General features: G+C 32.4%; 1 protein-coding gene across 3 annotated transcripts in view; it reads right to left on the bottom strand.

Annotated features, from left to right (window-relative positions):
• Positions 1-6,600: 6,600 nt before the first annotated feature.
• scarb1 (scavenger receptor class B, member 1) overlaps positions 6,601-19,858 on the bottom strand; it is a 40,297-nt gene continuing 27,039 nt past the window's right edge. The window contains exons 9-14 of one of the 3 annotated variants that reach the window (XM_056466587.1): positions 18,620-18,694; positions 17,650-17,701; positions 15,314-15,460; positions 11,654-11,692; positions 9,618-9,690; positions 7,353-7,507 (exon numbers count right to left, since the gene is read on the bottom strand). In XM_056466587.1, the coding sequence (XP_056322562.1) occupies positions 7,497-7,507; positions 9,618-9,690; positions 11,654-11,692; positions 15,314-15,460; positions 17,650-17,701; positions 18,620-18,694 (397 nt within the window). In that variant the 3' untranslated portion in view covers positions 7,353-7,496. Of the gene's footprint in view, positions 7,508-9,617; positions 9,691-11,653; positions 11,693-15,313; positions 15,461-17,649; positions 17,702-18,619; positions 18,695-19,858 lie in introns of all 3 variants that reach the window. The other 2 variants (XM_056466589.1, XM_056466588.1) reach the window with 2 other exon arrangements.

Here is a 19,858-nt window from a genome sequence, read left to right as displayed (position 1 = left end):
ACCTTAAAATGGCTTTAAAAAATTAAAAACTGCTTTTATTCTAGCTGAAATCAAACAAATAAGACTTTCTCCAGAAGAAAAAATATTATCAGACATACTGTGAAAATGTCCTGAATCTGTTCAACATCATTTGTTTACAATGCAAATCCAATTAGATCCACTTTATTTGGTAAACAAAGCAAGTCTCTCATATAATATCTCTACTAAAAGACAGAAAATATGACTGTACAAACTATATTGTAAATAAATCATATAAATATTTTCATATTAGTCAATAATAGTACTGACATTAATTTAAAAACTGAATAAATATGAATTTACACACATTTACACAAGTAAATAAAACTAACGCACTCTGCTGGACTTTAGAGCAGCTTTTAGTTGGTCAATGGTGTGGTCTATTTCAGTTCCGCAAAATACCAGCGCGCCAACAATGCACCTTAACACACCTCCTTTATAGACCAGCACACCCATGAGTCCACAAAACGGCGCAAATGGATTTGTCATTTAAACCACGTGGCACAAAACGTGAAAACAGTTTCGCAGGTCTGAAAATAGCAACAAATCACGCCAAACACATCTTGCACCTTATTGCACCATGTGTATGATAAAGCCCAAGTGTATTTCTGCACACACTATAATCTGCTGTTTTATGCCACTGAACTCCATATAAAAAGACAGAAACTCTTTAGTACAGGCCGATCTAAATGGTTAATGCTGCCAAACAATGATCATCAGTACAAATGACACACTGTACCTATTTCCAACAGGGAAAACCAGCAATAATCAAGAACACATGATGATCTGCTGTCATGGCTTTGCATTCAATAAATGTGATTATAGTGGAAGTCAATGGGGCAAAAACAGCACCAACATAACCAAAGGGGAGTCAATCTGAACAGTTCAATCTACTTAAATTTGTAAAAGCAATTAAGTTGGGACAACATGAAGGAAGCCAGCATTTTTTTCTCCGGTGTTAACAAACACAAACTTATAAATACCGCATGCGTCCCGTCTAATGGACACTAACAACTGCATCCACAAATAGAGTGAAATCTATGGACTGGCCAGAACCCAGAGGAGCTCATCAGATATGTGAAGCATGTTTTCTCTTTGCATTCAGCTCTGGGTCCTAAAATCTGTGCTGTTGTTCTGCCTGTTTCTTAAAGGGACAGTTCACACATAAATGAACATTCTGTCATTATTTACTTCAACTGTTCAAACCAGTTTGAGTTTCTTTCTTCTGCTGAACACAAAGGAACATATCCTGAAGAATGCTGGGAAAAAGTGCCTTGACTTACATAGTACTTTTATTCCTATTATGGATCATGTGAATAGCTAGGATTCCCATATGTTGAAAAAAAATGTAAATGGATTTCATAATTTTTTTTAATTAAGTGGTTGCAAATATGTGTAAGACGGTCAAGCCAAATCTAAATTGTTTTTGTTTTATTAGAAGATTTTTAACATGTCAAACTGCAAAATTATACATGCACACAATGATATTCTCACACTTGTCATACTGCATTATATAATGGTCACGAGCCTCTCTAACCACATTGAAGCCTATTGACTCGATATATAAACAAGCAATTAAAAGTATGGATTTAAAGCCTATACCAGTGGTTCTCAAACCTTTTTCTCCAAGTACCACCTCAGAAAAAAATGCTCTCTCCATTAACCTACATTAACCTTCATTACAAACACACCAATAAATAAATATTAATGTCAACATTTGAATTAAAAAGTGCTTTTAAAAGTTTAAAATGGTAGGCTACAGTTCTTAAAAAGTACAAATAACATCAACTGCTGCACTTAAAAGTAAAGTATTAAAATATAGTAGCCAATTCATCAACACCTGGAAATGTTGCCTGGACCTCAGAAATATAAGCTATATGTCATCATATTCATATATAAATCATTTTTAATTCAATTTTGAAATATATGTAGCTTGTACATATGACATATTTAATTCCTCTGCGTACAACTAGAAGGAAGCTAGCGTACCACAGTTTGAGAACCACTGGCCTATGCGATGGCATCATTGGGAGGTTTTATGTAACCATAGCCTTTTTAGCTTTAATAGTTTTATTACATTTAATTATCTATAATTGGTTTTTAAACGTTTAAATAATCCTGTTTCTATACTGTTTTCTGATGTAATTAGTAGGAATCAATCCTCTCACAGAGTCACATGAGCAACTGCTAATGGTGACTGTCTTATACCACACACTCTCAGAAATAAAGGTACGAGGGCTGTCACTAGTGTGGTACCTTTTCAAAAGGTAGAAATTTGTACCTAAAACGTCAATATTAATACCTCAATGGTACATATTAGTAACTAAAAAGTACAAAAGTGTTCCTCTTAAAATTTGTAGGTACTAATATATACTTTTGAGGTACCAATATGGACCCTTCAAGTACAAATCTGTACCTTTTGAAAAGCTACCACCCCAGTGACAGCTCGCGTACCTTTATTTCTGAGAGTGCAGTGTAGGCATGGGTCGGTATAAGATTCTGACAGCATGATAACCTTGGATAAAAATATCACGGTTTCATGGTATTATGATCACTGCTCTAAAATATATTCTTTTTAAATGTCTGGGTAAACAAAAAACAATAGATTTTATTTTGTGAAAGATTTATAATATTTTGTTCCAGTAAACATGTCAGGCTAGATAATTCAACTGAATCATTGACTTCTGCTGTCTTCATTAGTTTCAAAAACACTGATTTCTTTACAATCTAAAACTGCATCTTTTGATATTTTTGATATCCTAAAAAAGTAAATAAAAAAACTTTACACATACCTTAGAAATATATTTATAATTACAATTATAATGTTGTGTAGAAGCATCTACTTTATTTTCATTTTCATGTCAAACCTCACTTGAACAGGTGTTGAAAATTAGCAAGTCTGCTTAAACACTTAAATGCATTTGTGACGTCTATGTCAAATAAATAAAACAATGTATGAATGTAAACAAATTCAATTTAGTAATGTTCAATCTAATTTACTGTTTAAATTCAGCCCATACAATTGTTTGCAACCACTTAAAATTGTTTACTGTAAATATAATGAATCATTTATTTCAGTGTACCTGCATCCCTCAAGTTTTTTCTGAGATTCTCCCTTATTTTACCATTCTATCCTGCCTTCATCCTGTTTAAATATTTTCCCACATTATTAATCTTTTATACTATTATAAGCAGCTGTAATATTTAGACCAGAGACACCAAAAGTAGGGCCAAAGTTGACTTAATTTGGCCCACCTTCCCGTCTGATGTCAACTCGACTGATCGAGGACTATGCGGAAGACATCAGAGAGCAAATCAAGGCAAAAACTTGTGTAACTCCATCCTGTTATAAATGAGATTGCTTATGTTTTTACTAATAAGCTCAGTATAAAACGTAAAACTATGTCTGCTGTATTGCTTAATTTAGTTAATGTTTTCTAGTTATTTTTTAAATATTGATAAATAAATAAAGGAAATTACCTATGGCAACTATATTTACCTTCGGCCCTCTAGCCTCAATCAAGTTTGGTGTTTGGCCCTTCATATAAAGTTTGACCACCACTGATGTAGACAGTGAAGTCCCTATACGCATAATTCTTCCAAAACACTAGGGGGCGCCCATGCTTTCAAATATGATATAATGATGAGTTGTTCGAGACAATTATAGTTGTTTTTTTTCGCTTGAAAACACTTTGAGTTGATTGTAATGATTGCTCTTTCTATATCTTATTTTCACATCCCAATGTTGAAGTTTCCATTCACCTATTTTTATGAACAATGGCATTAAATAAATCTTTAATGGAAACACCAACATGCACCTAAAGTTTTAAAAATGTGCATAAAAAATGGTGCACACAGTTACGAGGGATAAATGATAAGGAAAAAATCTACACAAACAGCGAACAATGGATTCCAATTTTGCACATAATTTTAATGAACATCTTTGGATGGAAACACAGCGATTAGCTTTATTTCCATCAGTCATCAGAATATCTTGTTTGGTGTTCAACAGAAAAAAGAAATTCAGAAACATTCATTGGGATTTGCTGAATCAAACATTTGTGATATGATTCACTGCAGTGTCCATACACTATATTTCAGATGCAGGACAGGATTGTGGTTAAAGAAACACAGAGACAGCCCCCCCTTAAGGAGTTGTTGCACTGATTAAAAGTTAAAGGTCCTGTGAAATTAAAACATTTTTTAGATGTTAATATCAGCATGTTAATTAGGATATCTATAGTCCAGTGTGCTCCAAAACAGTGACAAAATTTGGTAACACTTTATTTTGATGGTCTATTTGAGTATTAGTAGACTGTCTGCTTAATATCTGCTGATTCTGCTCCTTCAACAGACATTTAACTGACTATAAGAGACTTTGCAAGTACATGTCGACTTACACTAACCCTAACCCCAACCTAACAGTCTACTTCTAATCAGAATTAGATGGCATATAGATGCAATGTAACTTAAATTAAAAAAAACTCACCATCAAAATAAAGTGTGACCAAAATTTGCATTCAGAAGATGAGCAATCCATGCAAATGTCAACCTTGACAAGTTAAGAGAAAAAAAAAATAGATTAGCATTGTTTCTTTTGGATTGTGCAGTTTAATTCACAGAATTTCTACAAAGTATGTGGTATACTGTAAACTAGGGCTGCATGATATTGGGAAAACCTGACATTGTGATATTTTATTTTTCTGCAATACATATTGCAATATTGAGTATAATTTCACCAGATGAGTTGAATGGCTCTATTTGGAAATAATGTGTAATTTTAGATTGATTGGGATATTTCTCTTGTACATCTAAATAAAATATAATAAACCAACCACAAGCTTTAATAAATACAGTAGCATACAAATAAAATAAACAGTGCTTAGTTTTCTGGGAGTCCAGAAGTATTCAGATACATACATTAAACTATCAAATGTAAAATAACACTTTATAAACTTCAATAATCTTTATTTAAGTTACAAACATAATAAATTATTGTGCCTGAACTGCATTGACAGTCTGAGACCTTAAAAATATATGCAAATGATGCCATTTTTGTAAATTTGTGGAGTTACAGCAAAGTGTAGCAATGAATCAGTTTTTTTTCCAACTGTGGCTCCTGTGACTATCCTGACTCCACATTTCAGATCCTGCGATGTGTCTATTGCGAATGTTCACATTGCTATATCAATGCTGAAACTATATATTGTGCAGCCCTACTGTAAACTCGCACTTTTTAGGTCACATAACGCATGTTTATTTTCCTCATTTAAAATATAAAACATGTTTTTAGATTGATGTTTCAATATAATGTTAACATTAACAAGATTTTACTGCAAATGTCACATCAATTACACTGGAATTGCTCAGATACAAACATCCAAAGCTTGCAGTTTGTCACTGTATATATGGCAAAAAGCAAGATAAAAATGGTAATACTTTGCAATGTAAATCAATAAGATCATAAAAGTCTAACAGAAATATCAGTTTACTCTGTATCTCCTAAAGCTCTGTAGCTTTAAAACAAAATGCAATGCAGTGATGATTGAGATATTAACAAATAAACTCTCCTTATAGTCTGATAATCACATTATAACGGGGTTTCGGCCATTTCCAGGCTGGTTTTTAGCCATTTCCAGCCTGGTCTTAGCTGGTCAGGCTGGAAAATGACTTCCTAAAACCAGCTTGACCAGCCTGGTTTAAGCTGGATATAGCTGGTTTTGGCTGGGCTCCCAGCCTAGCTAGGCTGGTCAAGCTGGTCATTTTCCAGCCTGACCAACTAAGAATTGCCAAAACCCCTCTAAAACCAGCCAACCAGCCTAGGCTGGTTTAAGCTGCTTTTTTCAGCAGGGAATTATGTTTAATTTATTATTAAATATTTCTGTTTATAGGCACACTACATGTTTTACAGTAGAAAAACTGAAAAACCTGAACATTTTAGGGCTAGAAGGTCCAATAATCTTTAAAACTCATAATACAAACCAGCCTGGACTGAAGGTGGAAGTCTGATCATATCACAGGCCTCACAGTGTATCATGTCTAGATATGATCCAATATTATTTACAAAATTCACGAGTTCAAGGGAAATGTAAGGTTAATTCTGAAAACATGCTACAAAACAGTTGCCTGGCCTGTGACAATCTGAACAAAACATTAATTAAGTTAAAATGTGTATTTATAAGATAAAAACTCACGCCAGGGCCTCCTTTTTGTTAACACGATGAAATGTTTACCGAGACACATCTCCTCAACACCACCGTACTCTGCACCAAACATTGAGATCAAATAAAGGAAATCTGGCTGCTTAATAACAAACAAAACGAGCAAACATTTACCTTCAAATCCAAAACGGTTTGCCTTCCAACACCGCTTCCACTGCTACTCGCTGCCGCCATCTTGCGCGGCAAAACAAAACTGCCGATGAAAATGGCGGCAAAACAAAACACCTCAGATAGGCGAATGACTTTTCTCTGTATAGTAGTACAAATTACTATAGTTTTGTTTGCTTTGTATTAATCTTAGACAAATGTTCTCCACAATCATTGAGTCAGGCTTTCAGCAATAACGAGTTTGAAAATGTGCTTATTTTGTTTCACATTTATATCCGATTTTGATGTGAAACGTAATTTTATTCAGTAGTGACATAATAAAATTTAATAAAAACAGTTATAAACTCTTTTTATACACAATCAAAAGCGCCATTTAGGAGTGATGATTAAAAAAAAGTTTGGCTCATATGGCTCATGTTTGTTTTAGTCATTTGTCCAATAATAGGTTTCACACAACATCTGACATGAAACTTTCATAAAGCATCAAATTACAAATAAACCGATTTCATTTTACACAACATCCAGAAAAATGCAAACACATGGACATTTAACAACATTTTACATCCTCTGAGAGTCTTTAAAACTGATTATCAACACATGTATTCAGAGTATTGAGAAATATGCATGCTCAGCATGTTTTTCTGTTTTGACAGGATAGTTAATAATAGCATGATATTGTCAGAAAATGTTCAAGGCACTTCCTTTTTTTACAATAGAAAGATTAAAGGTTATTACAGGATAGTTTCAAATACAGTTCTTGTTTTCATGTAGAAAATTGGAGTCTTTAGACCGTTAAATTTAGTGTGCACAATTTCACGATCTTGTATATTTATTCAAGTATTTTCATTTTAAAATAAAAATCTATCTTCACCCAGACCATAACACAGATGCTCAGTTTTTCCAATGCTAAATGTAATGCTGACTCCATGGAAAACCCAACCACTAACACACAAGAGTTTATAATCCATCATCTGTACTGGATCCAGTCCAATCATCCACAGCTCGTTATAATAAAATAAGCTTTATTTGTGGAACTTTTAAATATTGTGAATGTGGATGATGATTCAGCTGGTTGGTGACTGCAGTAATGGGGTTTTTTCACTGGTTGTGCTGGATGGATCCACATCTGTGCTGGACGGACCACTCGTTTTACTTTTTACCTGCCATTGAAAAAGAAAAACATGTTAGTGGAAAGCCAAAAAAATAAATCAATAACTAAATGAAAAGTTCCCCCAAACAACTGCCTGCACTAAATCATTCAAGAATGTCTGAAAATATAAATAAATAAACAATAAACAAACCATGAGTGCCACTTTACTAGTTTGTAAATAAAACATACATACACAAGTTCAAAATGTTGGTATGAACTTTAAAATTTGTGATTTTCAGAGACATGTGCATTTAAAATAAATCAGAATTAGCACACCTAAAGTAGAATAGTAAGTGTAATCAAAACCTTTCAATAGGTACATGAACAATAAATAAACAATGTAAATGTATATATTTAATAAACTACTGCTTTAATGCTCGTTTAAACAAAATCAAAATAAAAATCCACTTGTGTAAAAACTGCTTAATGCACTTATATTCATTTAAACTATTATGGTTTAGTATTCAATAAAATATAACTAAAAACAAAAGCCAAATGATGGCACAATCTTCAAATCATAATTTATCAATCTTAATTTATTTTCTATATTTAAAACATGCACAAAATTACAAAAAAAAAAAAAAAAAATCAATTTAAATAAAAGGTTTATATACTAAACAGAATTATTTATTAATAATGGTTAATAATAATGTTGCCATAACCTCTAAACTAAACCTATTTCTAGCTTATGTTTATTAAATAAGAGTTAACTCTTTAAAAAAAAAAAAAAAAGAAAGAAAAAAAAATCTAATATGTAACTAAATGTTAGTTAAAAAAAAATCTGATATGCAAATCTTTGTGCAAAAACACAAAGTATAATTGGATGGGGGCACAAATAGAAAATAAAACAAAATATGCATTCTAAATTAAGGTTAAAGTTAAGTTTAGGCAAGAACTCTGCTTATTAAATTTAATACAATTGGAAAGGAGAAAAAACAAAACGCATCCAATATGAATAAATAAATATTGAAATAAATTAAAATAAATAAACAAAAAAAAAAAAAAGGACACATCCAATTGGTAAAAGGAAAATACAAAAAAGGACAATGTATCCAATATAAATAAAATAAAAAAAACAGAAGGACAAAGTACGCATCCAATATAAATGAATAAACAAGTAAGTTACAAAAAAGTACAAAGTATCCAATATAAATAAGAAAAAAAAACAGAAGGACAAAGTACATATTCAACACGAATAAATTACAAAAAAAAGGAAGTACGCATCCTATGAATAAATAAATAAATAAAATAAATAAAAATTAAACAAAAAGGAAACAGAAGGACAAATGCATCCAATATGAAAAAATAAATAAAAATTACAAAACAAAACAAAAAAAAAAAAAAACAGAAGGACGAAGTACATATTCAACATAAATAAATAAATAAACAAAAAAAAAAGGACGAAGTACGCATCCAATATGAATAAATAATAAAATAAAATCAAAATACAAAAAAATAAAAATTTTTTTAAAAAAAGAACGACAAGTACGCAACCAATTACTAAAATGCATAATTGAAAATAAAATGCAACAAAAACAAACAAAATTACGCATCCAATATAAAAAAAAGCAAATAAATAAAATACAAAAAAAAGAGTAAATACAAACATAAAATAATTAAAATACAACAAAAACAGAACAAAGTACTAATCCAATATTAATAAATAAATAAAAATCAAAATGCAAAAAAAAAAAAAAAAAAAAACAGAAGTACAAAAAGTACACATCTAATATAAATAAATAAATAAAATAAAACTCCAAGTTCAGCCAAGCTTAATAAAATTTGTGTCCTCTCATATGCGGTCTTGCAAAATGGCATTTTATTGAAAGCATTTGTAAAAGACATGAATAAAATATAAAAAGAATGCAATAATTTCCTTTCGGCAAAATGCTGTGCTTTGAAATCACACTTAAACATTCAGCTCCTGCTCTGATGCACCAATAAACCCACAAATATCCTGCGGTGCAGCTGTGCAACTGTGTGTGCATGCAAAAACTGAGAAAAGATGCAAACAGATGCCAGAAACACCGGATGAAAATGAGTGAAATGCAATGTTTCAGAAGGTGTCCGTCTGCAGAAGAGGAGCTAAAGAGGCGCATCCGAGCTGAAAAAAAACCCACCTGTGTCGCTCTGGTTATATTTCTCAGCCTGCGTCTCATTGGCCGGATGCTGTTTTGAATGGTTTACGTTGTCCTAAAAGAATAACCAGAGCTCATTGAGCGTCAGGCGGCCGGTCACAGGGAATTTGGGAGCCAGCGGACGTGATTATTGGACACAAAAGCGACTCGAGATATCACAAACATGCAGGACTCAAGGCAATGATTCAGTTGAACATGCAGGATGATGAATGTGCTGGTGAATCTCATGCTTTCATAGTTGATTTATATGCACTTTATTTTACAATAAAACAAAGATATGCAATGAGATTAAAATTTGTGTAGGATCATCTCATTCTGAAAGGAAATTTAGTTTTTTTTAAAGCATCATTAAATGTTGATTTAACACAATGCATTCAAATTATGATCGTTTTTTTGTGGACGGCTTAATATTTGGTCATTAATAAAAGCAAATTGTATTTTTGGTAATAAACTTCATTAAAAGGAAAATATACATTTATATATTTACAATTTAATTAAATCTGAAAATAATAATAAAAAAAGTGTTAAGACATGACATTTACCATGATTTATTAAAATATAAAAAAAATTACAAAATTAATAAATAAAACCACAAAAACATTTAAATAAAAATAAAGTTAATTAAAATTGAAAAAAAAAAAAATTAAATAAATAAAATACATTATAATAAATACATAATAATAATAATATAATAATAATATAATAATAATAATACATAATAACAATAATAATAATAATAATAATAACAATAATAACAACAACATAAATACATAATAATAATAAAAAAATACATAATAAAATAACAATTACATAATAATAATAATAATAATAATAATAATAATATAATAATAATATAATAATAATAATAATAATAATAACAATTACATAATAATAATAATAATAATAATTACATAATAATAATAATAATAATAATAATCACGATTTCACTATGACATTTACTACAATCTAATAAAATTTAATACAATAAATTAATAAAAAAATAATAATAAATCATAACGATAAAAAAAAGTGACTGTATGCAACTTAATTTTAACCCAACTGGAATTAATGGAATTTAATTAGATGATTTATAATTTATAACTCATGATTGCTGAAAAAGTAAAAGTTTTAATCCTACATACACATAAAATCTACTTGCCTAAAATAAATAAATTACAACACTGTATATATGCATTAACAAACCATGTCATAAACATATACATGCTTAACAAAATTCAGTTTAGTTTAAAAAGTTTAGTTTTTAGTATAAATTTGTATTTTTAGATAAGTCTTATTGACACTAAAGGTAAAGGATTCATATTAAAAGTTAAAATGGATGTAACATTTATTTGGAATATTTTGTATTATAAAAAAGCCATGCTGAATGCACTATGAGGGTTAAGAATAATCTCAGCTTATTTAAATGACACCATTAATAATAGTAATTTAAGTTAAGTGATTTGAACACAAATATGCAGTCAAAGACAAAATTATTCATTATCCTATGAAATATTAATAATTCAAAGTATTTCCCAAGTGCTGTTTAACAGATCAACAACATTTTTCAAAGTTATTCAGATTATACTGTTATTCTGGTAGCTCATTATTCTTTATTTATCATGCTAATTATTGCACAACTGCAGAACAAGCTAACAGTTGCATAAACAACAAAAAAACATGAATCGTCAGCAACTGAAGAACATCCTAACAACAGTCCAACAACCTAAAACACTTAAATGACTTGCCTAATTAAGCCTTTAAATGTCACTTTAAGCTGAATAGAAGTGTCTTGAAGAATATCTAGTCAGATATTATTTACTGTCATCATGATCAGTTATAAGTAAGGAGTTATTTAAAAATGTGTTGGAAAAAATCTATTAAACAGCACAGAAATATGAGAGAAATAATTTAATATTTCAAAGGAGGGCAAATGCTAATCTTCAACTGCACACACACAAAATACGTTTGATTGCACTTGTCTTTGTTTTTTGGATATGCATGCATAAACTGGTGCTGACCGCTTGTGTGAGAGAACGTGATGACTTTTTCCAGACTTTCTGTAAAACAAATCATGGAAACGTTTGAATGCAAGCCAACGAGTCCCATGCAGAGTGTTAAAATGAGTGATAAAGTAACGTTAAAGGTGCTTTCAGGATCTTAAAAAGGACCCTTTTGTGGAAAATGCTAATTTTACACTTTCCTACAGTTCACCAGTTGAGTTTCACCATGTTTGAAGCCATTCAGTCGATCCCTGGGTCTAGCAGGAGCACTTTTAGCTTAGCATAGATCATTGAATCGGATTAGACCATTAGCATCTCTGCTGCGGCTCCAAAACATTTATTTTGTGTGTTCCAGTCAAACAAACATTTTTTTGCCAAGCTCAGATTTTGCAAGAAAATTCATAATATTTGCTAAATAATTTTATTTTTTCCTTTTTCCCCCCCTCACATATTTATTTCCACCACCATGACTTCTTAGGGACTCCATAAGTTCTGCCGGGATAGTTTGTGTCTGAGTGCAACTATTGTGTACCAGAGAAATAGGGAAAAACCATCAAACTAAATAAAGCACATTTATATCTTCTGTACCCTTCATATTCTGAATTATCAATTAACTTTTGACATTAGTTCTTGTTAAACTAGGCACGCGTATTCTGTGCATATTGTGCATTTATTAAACCTTTCGTGTTAAATCACGTTTATTTTGTAAATTAAAGTGTGCCGTTACTTTAATAAAACATTCATTCATTTTCATTTCAGCTTAGTCCCTTTATTAATCCGGGGTCACCACAGCGGAATGAACTGCCAACTTATCCAGCATATGTTTTACGCAGCGGATGCCCTTCCAGCTGCAACCCATTATTGGGAAACACCCATACACACAACAGACAATTTAGCCTACCCAATTCACCTGTACAGCATGTGTTTGGACTGTGGGGGACACAGGAGCACCGGAGGAAACCCACGTGAACACGGGGAGAACATGCAAACGCCACACAGGAACACCAACTGACACAGCCGAAGCTCAAACCAGTGACTTTCTTGCTGTAAGGCGATCGTGCCACCCACTGCGCCACCATGAAACCCATGAAATTACCTAAAGCAATTGGTTAACATGGAATTTATCAAATGGCACGTTCCTAAATATTCAGAGTGGTGATATTGTTAAAGTGAAAGATGATGATTTGCCAAGAAACCCATGAAGATTGGGCAGAGTAAAAGAGATTACCGTTGGTACTGATGGATTAGTTATAAAGGCCAAAATCTGTCTAGGTGATTCAAAACTTGACATGAAGGGCAAACGTCTTGGCAAACCTTTAGTAATTGAAAGGCCTAAACAAAAACTCGTACTGTTGTTGGAGTCCAATTAGTGTCCAATTATTATGATCTTTAACGGGAGTAAAAATTGGTGCTTTGCAAAGACAGAGTGTGTTTACTGCGAGCTCTAGTATGTTTATATGTGGAAATCATTCATTCGATATGCACTGTATACTGTAAAAATTATGATCAATTAGTCCTGACAGCATGTGTTTAGTTCATTATAAGTTCTTAGACCAAGTTATTCATGTTCTAACTTAAAACAGCTTGTGAAACTTATTAAGTCAGTTTAACATAAGTTCAATGGACTCATAAGGTTAATTTGATCCAGCTTAAAAATGTAAGGCAACCAGGATTTATTTTTTAATAAATTTATTTTATTTACAGTGTATGATTTGGTTGGCGACTTTGACACCGAGATTACAGAGTCTACCGGATATATGGCACGTATAATAATGGACGTGAAGCCAAGCACGCCAGGCATGGAACGGTATGAAACACTGCAAAAAGGCAGGGGTATATGGCTGATTCACGGATTCCCCATTTGAGTTTTAGCTCCTGGTTTAAGGGAAAAGCAGCACGCTACAAAGTTTGATTATAAAAAAATAAAAGTAGGAGTTAATGTTTACCATTAGAGGCTGGATATATTCACACACTGCTTACACAGACAACTGTGTTTAAACTGATGGATTCAGATTTCTGCCTTCCAATCAGTCCCAGCATGGATCCACGTTCATCCTTTTTCTTATTACTTTATTAATATGATTATTTGAATCAGTATTTAATCTTGAAATGATTGACTAATGAAAGTTAACACACTGTTCAATATAATAAAAGAATGTTCAGTGCATCTGCCTGTCTCTTTGTCTGTCTATTTTAACCACCAAACTAGGTCAGAGGTCATGGAGACCTCGAATGGAACTGAAGGCCTGGAGGATTGAAAACAACTGTTCAACTGTTTTCCTATTTGTATATTATGTGTTAATACTGTCTAAAGCGGTCTTGATATTATTATTATTGTGAATATTCAGTTTAAAGTGATTTTCATTTTAATTCAAGATAGACTTTGTGTAGTAAGAATACAGCAGTCTGAGTGCTGTTTATACCAGTTTTGAACTAGTTTGATAAGACTACTGAGACTACTGTACTGAGAGTACGAAGAAACAACCTTGGGTTTTTATAACAGATTGTCTCTTGCGTGTGTATATGCATCCAATGGGCCAGTTCTACAGGTCTGAGACCAGCTCTTAATTCTCTACGGGCGACTTGACCCAAGCCTCTTGTCGCCATCCCTATCTGGGATTCAGATACAACCCCGCATTGACGTACATATTTAAAATAGTCTACCTTTGTTTTGACCAATCAGAACCTGTTACCTGAATAACACCCTTTCTGGTCTTGTGTACAGAGTATAATTGTTACCAAGTAGAGCGGCCTAGGAACTTACTGCGAGTGTTGAAGCTAGCTTCTTATGTTAAACTATCTTCAGTAAACTTTGAGTCTCTGACTCCTGCTCTTCTTTATCTGACAGACTGCTCATTCTTTGGGTTCAAACTGTAAATTATCCCTACAAAACCTCCTATAAAAGTGTTCATTACATGATAGGTCCTCTTACAATATTAAAATGATCAAACTCTTTGGCCATTTTGAGTGAGATGCTAATGGTCTAATCCGATTCAATGATCTATGCTAAGCTAAGCTAAAAATGCTCCTGTAAGATTCAGAGATCGGCTGAATGGATTAAAAAAAAAAAGTGGTAAAACTCAGTTTAACTCCAGACTAAAGAAAAATATCTGTTAATGAACAGTTTCCAAATTTTGGGTTTATTTACGGTTGTGAATTGCATTATGGGATGTTGATCTCTGCTCTGTCAACAGGTAGTTAACAAACTCTACAGTTTAACAAAGTGACTTGCTGGCATTTTAATAGTTGGAGATGATAATGTATAAAAAATATCTAGGAGAAATAAGTCAGAAGAATAATAGAAAGTTTACTGGCAGCTTATTACAAGGCTTCTGTAGCGTAATATACAACACCAACGCAGACAGTATAGCACTGCAAACTATTACACATGACAATAAGTCACTCTTTTCAGCTTTAAGCTTAACAGTTGCTTTAATGAAAGATCAAACTACTATAATGCAATTCAAAGCATAAATAAAAACATGAATACACAAAATACACACAACTGCTAATTTGCAGATATTATTTCCAGTGTATGGGAGTGTAAAATGAGCATATTTCATGAGTTTACCTATGAACCAAACCTTACCTGCTAAAACACCAAAACATAGTTGTGAAGCGCTCTCTGGAGGAAAGGTTATTAGTAAAACACTGATCATGCTTATAAAAGTCTCGTACCTTATCGGTGATGAATAATATGACAGCGGTCAGGATGGCAGCGAGGCCGAGAGCGATGAAGATGTACTGCATGTACTCCATGACCTGCGGTAGAACCACCAGATTGGTGCGAAACGTGTGCAGGACGGGCCCGTCGATGTAGCCGCTCTGACAAACACAGAAAAACTCAATTCAGACACTTCTGTATAATGGGGTTTTCTTCAATGCATTTAATTATTGAGCAGCTTCACAGTCGTAAACAAGAAAATACTAATATTAATTAGGTGTAAATCTAATGTCTCGTCATGATTGAAGTAAATAAACTTAAAGGGCACATAGTTTACCTCTTTTTTATGATTTAATATTAATATTCTGGTTCTTCTGAGAGTGCCAGTTTAGGTTCAGTTTAAAACACAATTCAGATTTATTTATTATAATGTGTTAAAAAGTGTCATGTTGGGGGCGTGTCCACAGCTCACTGATTTAGGGGTGTGCTGCTTCACATGTAAATTAGTTTCGGCTTCCCGCCAACGTAACAAGGGGGCGGGGCCATAAGCTCACCCACTCTGTGTTTGCAACAGAGTCTGACAGGCAGACGGAGGAGGAGTGAGAGGATCCGCATTCAGTCGTACATGTACGACTCGGACACAGACCAAGCAGAGAGTACAAAATCATTTGTGTCTTTGTACAGTTTTACAGCCAACTGTGTGCTAGTTTCAAGTGCCGAGCTTGTACACAGAAACTAATAACCACGCACACTGAATTAACTTTGACTGAGGCACCGGATGCGCCGCTCGAAGCCGCGACACGGCACACCAGACACTCTGTGGCGCGGCAGAAACATGAAGGGTCCCGAATCGTTGTGCCACGCATTGAGTTCTAAACATAGGCTTCTGCAGCGGTCCGCAGCGCCCAGCCGTCGACTTGAGTGTACCCTGATAGAAACCGATGTTTAGTATTCTAAAATGCATGGCGCAGCGTCAGGTACAGCAGCACCTAGTTAAGATCACAGGGAGCTTCTGGGATCGCGAGAAATGCAAACGACTGAAGTATAAGGTAGACTCAATGAGAAGTACACATGTTTGCAAACCTACCTAAAGATACAACCAATAATTCCGATTAGAGCGATAATGTGGAGAATATTGCTCTTGTGTTGAGCCCAATGAGCCTTGCATCTAAAAATAGAGCTAGCGTGTTCCTTTAGTGATATCGCTTCGACTCACGCTGAAAATGGCGGACGTGAATCAACAAACTGAGGATATGATGATGCGCCTGTCAATCAATATTGGTGGGCGGGGGGACCGCTCTCCTACGTAAAGTTGTTAAATTGAAAAAAAAAGCACTGGGTGTGTTTATATCACCCCAATATGACAGTCTATACACCATACATGCACATATGTCTGTCCAAACAGCTTAAAGTAGATTTTTTTACCATAGGTGCCCTTTAATAAAATAAATAGATAAAATACAAAAAAGTAAAAACAAAAATAGAAAATCGAATTAATGTCAAAATAAAAAATAATCACATTGTAAAAAAAGAGTATTTATAAAGAAAATGTAGAAAATAGATTGTATAAATAAATTTAAGTCCAAGCAATAGAACACATTTAAATATTTTATTCAATAAATCTTTATTATTTCTACAGCACGTTGACAATGTAGATTGTGTCAAACATCAGAAATTGACTGATGTTTGGTTAAACCTTTGGTTAGTTTTTGATTCAGTTATCACATATGAAATAGCTGCTCACAGCAGATGAAAGTTATTATTTTGTATTTTTCACAGTGCATTATGTATAATTATATTAATTTTGGAAAGATACAGGTTATCTTTGAAAAGTTATGGTTACTTCCCACTTTTGACATGGATATATTCATTTATTTTGTTTGCAAAAAAGCTATTTCTTATTTAAAGGAAACCTTTTATAATAACCGAAGTTGTGAAAAGTCAGATTTCAGCATTAAAAGTGAAATTAAAAACTTCTTAAAACTGAAATCAGCACATACATTCAGGGGCGTAGCGGACATTTTAAAAGTGGGGGGGAATTATTAATCACCAGTTTCTAAATGGTCCGTCTATAAAAGTGAGGGGGACGGATCCGCCCCGTCCCCCCGGTTGCTACGCCCCTGCATACATTGCTTCAAATTAACCATTCATCAAATAACCATAATTAGTTTACTTCCTTAAATCATTTTAATATCACAAATGATAGAAACATGTGCTTTCATTAAAAAAATAAATGAATAAGTCTCTCGCTGAAATAGCAAATGTTCATTGCATGTCATAATCAGTTAACACCTGAAAACTTCTGTTGCAAGGGTGTATGTTTATCTTGCAATGTTTAGTTTCAGCTCACCTCTTCAAACCACAGCATGGGCATCACCACCTCCGCTATATTGCCCGTTTCTCTGAAATAAGCAAAATACAGCAACAGGAGCGAGTGAGAGACAGAATCAAACATTTCACAAAAGCAGGAGAGAGCGACCGGAGCTCAAACAAGGCTTTTCTTTGGTAAACATCATTATTTAAGGCATTCCTCTAATATAGTTGAGAAATTAAATTTACTTGTGTAGTTTGAAGTCTGATGTTTGAGAAAATATAAGGGGTAAAACTAACTTTATCAGTTCTTTCACTCTTTATTTATTGACTTATTTTCAGAATTGTACCTTACATGCAATGTTGTGACAGGAAAAATGAAGAAAAACAATTCTTAATGATGTACAAACAGCAGGTGAGTGATGCATTTTCATTGTTGGACACTCCTCTTCAGTGCTGCTTATTTTTTCTCTCTATGACAGGTCAGACTTGTTGGAGATTAATTAATAGAGGTGTCACAACAAACTTGATTTTTTATAACCGTTTTAGCCAAGGAACAAAACCAGAGACAATGAAACGACACTTGGTATTTCCAGTAATGAAGAGAGAGAGAAAAAAAAAAAAAAAAAAGATTTTTGGTGGTTCTCAGTGACCGTAATGGGCTGTAAATAAATAAAACAAACCAAAAACAAGCAATAATATAAAAATATCACAATAAAAAAAAATAAATTAACAAAAACAAAACGTATAACAAACAAAAAACAAACAAAAAATATCATAATAAAAAAAATACGACCAACGCCAACTACCGTTGTGTCACGGTTTTCTTTTTTTATGCATGGTGTAAATGGCAAAAAGAAAAAAAAACTCTTAATAATATTTTATAAAAACAGTGTAAAGTTATTAATCTTCATTGTTGGACACTTTTAGTAACACAAAAAATGACAAACACACATTAAACATTCATGTCATTTTTATCAACCTACAGATGTGTGTCGTGTTTTACTTACGAGATTCCTGAAACTTTCTTTAAGAAGAGGTTGAGCTGTAGCCGAACAGAGACATTTACCGGCACGCCAGTCTCCAATGCAGACCTCACATTTACAATCATTTAAGAGATGCTTTAAAAATGATAAACAAACAAAAAAAAACATCTCATGAACCTAACCTAAACAACAAATTAATATGATTTTAACATTAATATATAATTTTTTCTTAAATAAACAATTTTCCTGGTGACACTAAAATGGTATTTGAAAATATAATTACTATCCCTAATCATAATGTATGTTACAAATACTGTTAAATATATAAATATAATTAAAGTTACAAATATTGGCCACAATACATTGTACATTAATTTGAATAGAATTACAGATGTGTATAATTTATTTTTAATAAAAAAAAGAAAACTACAAACATGGCAGATGTGTGAGAATGAAGTAGAGAGGCTTCAGTAAAGATTATTGTTCATATCTAACCTACTGGAAAATGCATGTGTTTTTATATTGCAGATAAAAACAAAACAACATGAAATAAATATTTTCCAGTAGGTAAGATTTGAATTGCTCTTTTATTAGTTTAATTGAGGCTTAACTTGCTTAATTAGGAAAGTCTTCAGAAAAAAAAAAAAAAAAAAAAAAAAAAAACACAACAACAACAACAACAACAACAACAACTAACTTAATTAGGCAAGAATTAAACAATAATAATAAAAAAATTAACAAAATAATAAAAATACAAATAAATAAAAAACAAATGTGAATAAATAAATAATCCGGATCCTTTCACAGAAAAGTAAATAAACTGAGATATACATTCACACGACCCCTAAAATCCCTGAACTTTGAACACTGAGAAAGAAAACATACATTGGCTGAATGTTTACAGAAAAGAGGCACATTCTGCTCATCAAGGCTGCACGTGTTCATCCAAAATTTAGTCAAAATGTGAAATTTTATTAAAATCCCAAATAACTGTTAATTAATGCACAAATTAATAAGTTGGGGAAAAAAAATCTAAAATTTAATAGAAACTACTTTGTATTTATTTTGCAATGTTTCGGTTTTAAAATGCATTATCTTTCTATTCCTAAAGATGTTCGGTGAGCAAACGCTTATTTTAATGAATATAACTTTTAATAATAAAACTGCTTTTGTTAAAATACAATCAAAATATATTGCCAATATTCGTTTTCAAAAGGGAGTGTGCTCATTTATGCTCAGCATTGTATATTAAAATGTAAATAT

This window comes from Danio aesculapii, chromosome 10, assembly GCF_903798145.1.
Source record: "Danio aesculapii chromosome 10, fDanAes4.1, whole genome shotgun sequence".
NCBI classification, from domain to species: domain Eukaryota; kingdom Metazoa; phylum Chordata; class Actinopteri; order Cypriniformes; family Danionidae; genus Danio; species Danio aesculapii.
This window is presented reverse-complemented; position numbering and strand designations above follow the sequence as displayed.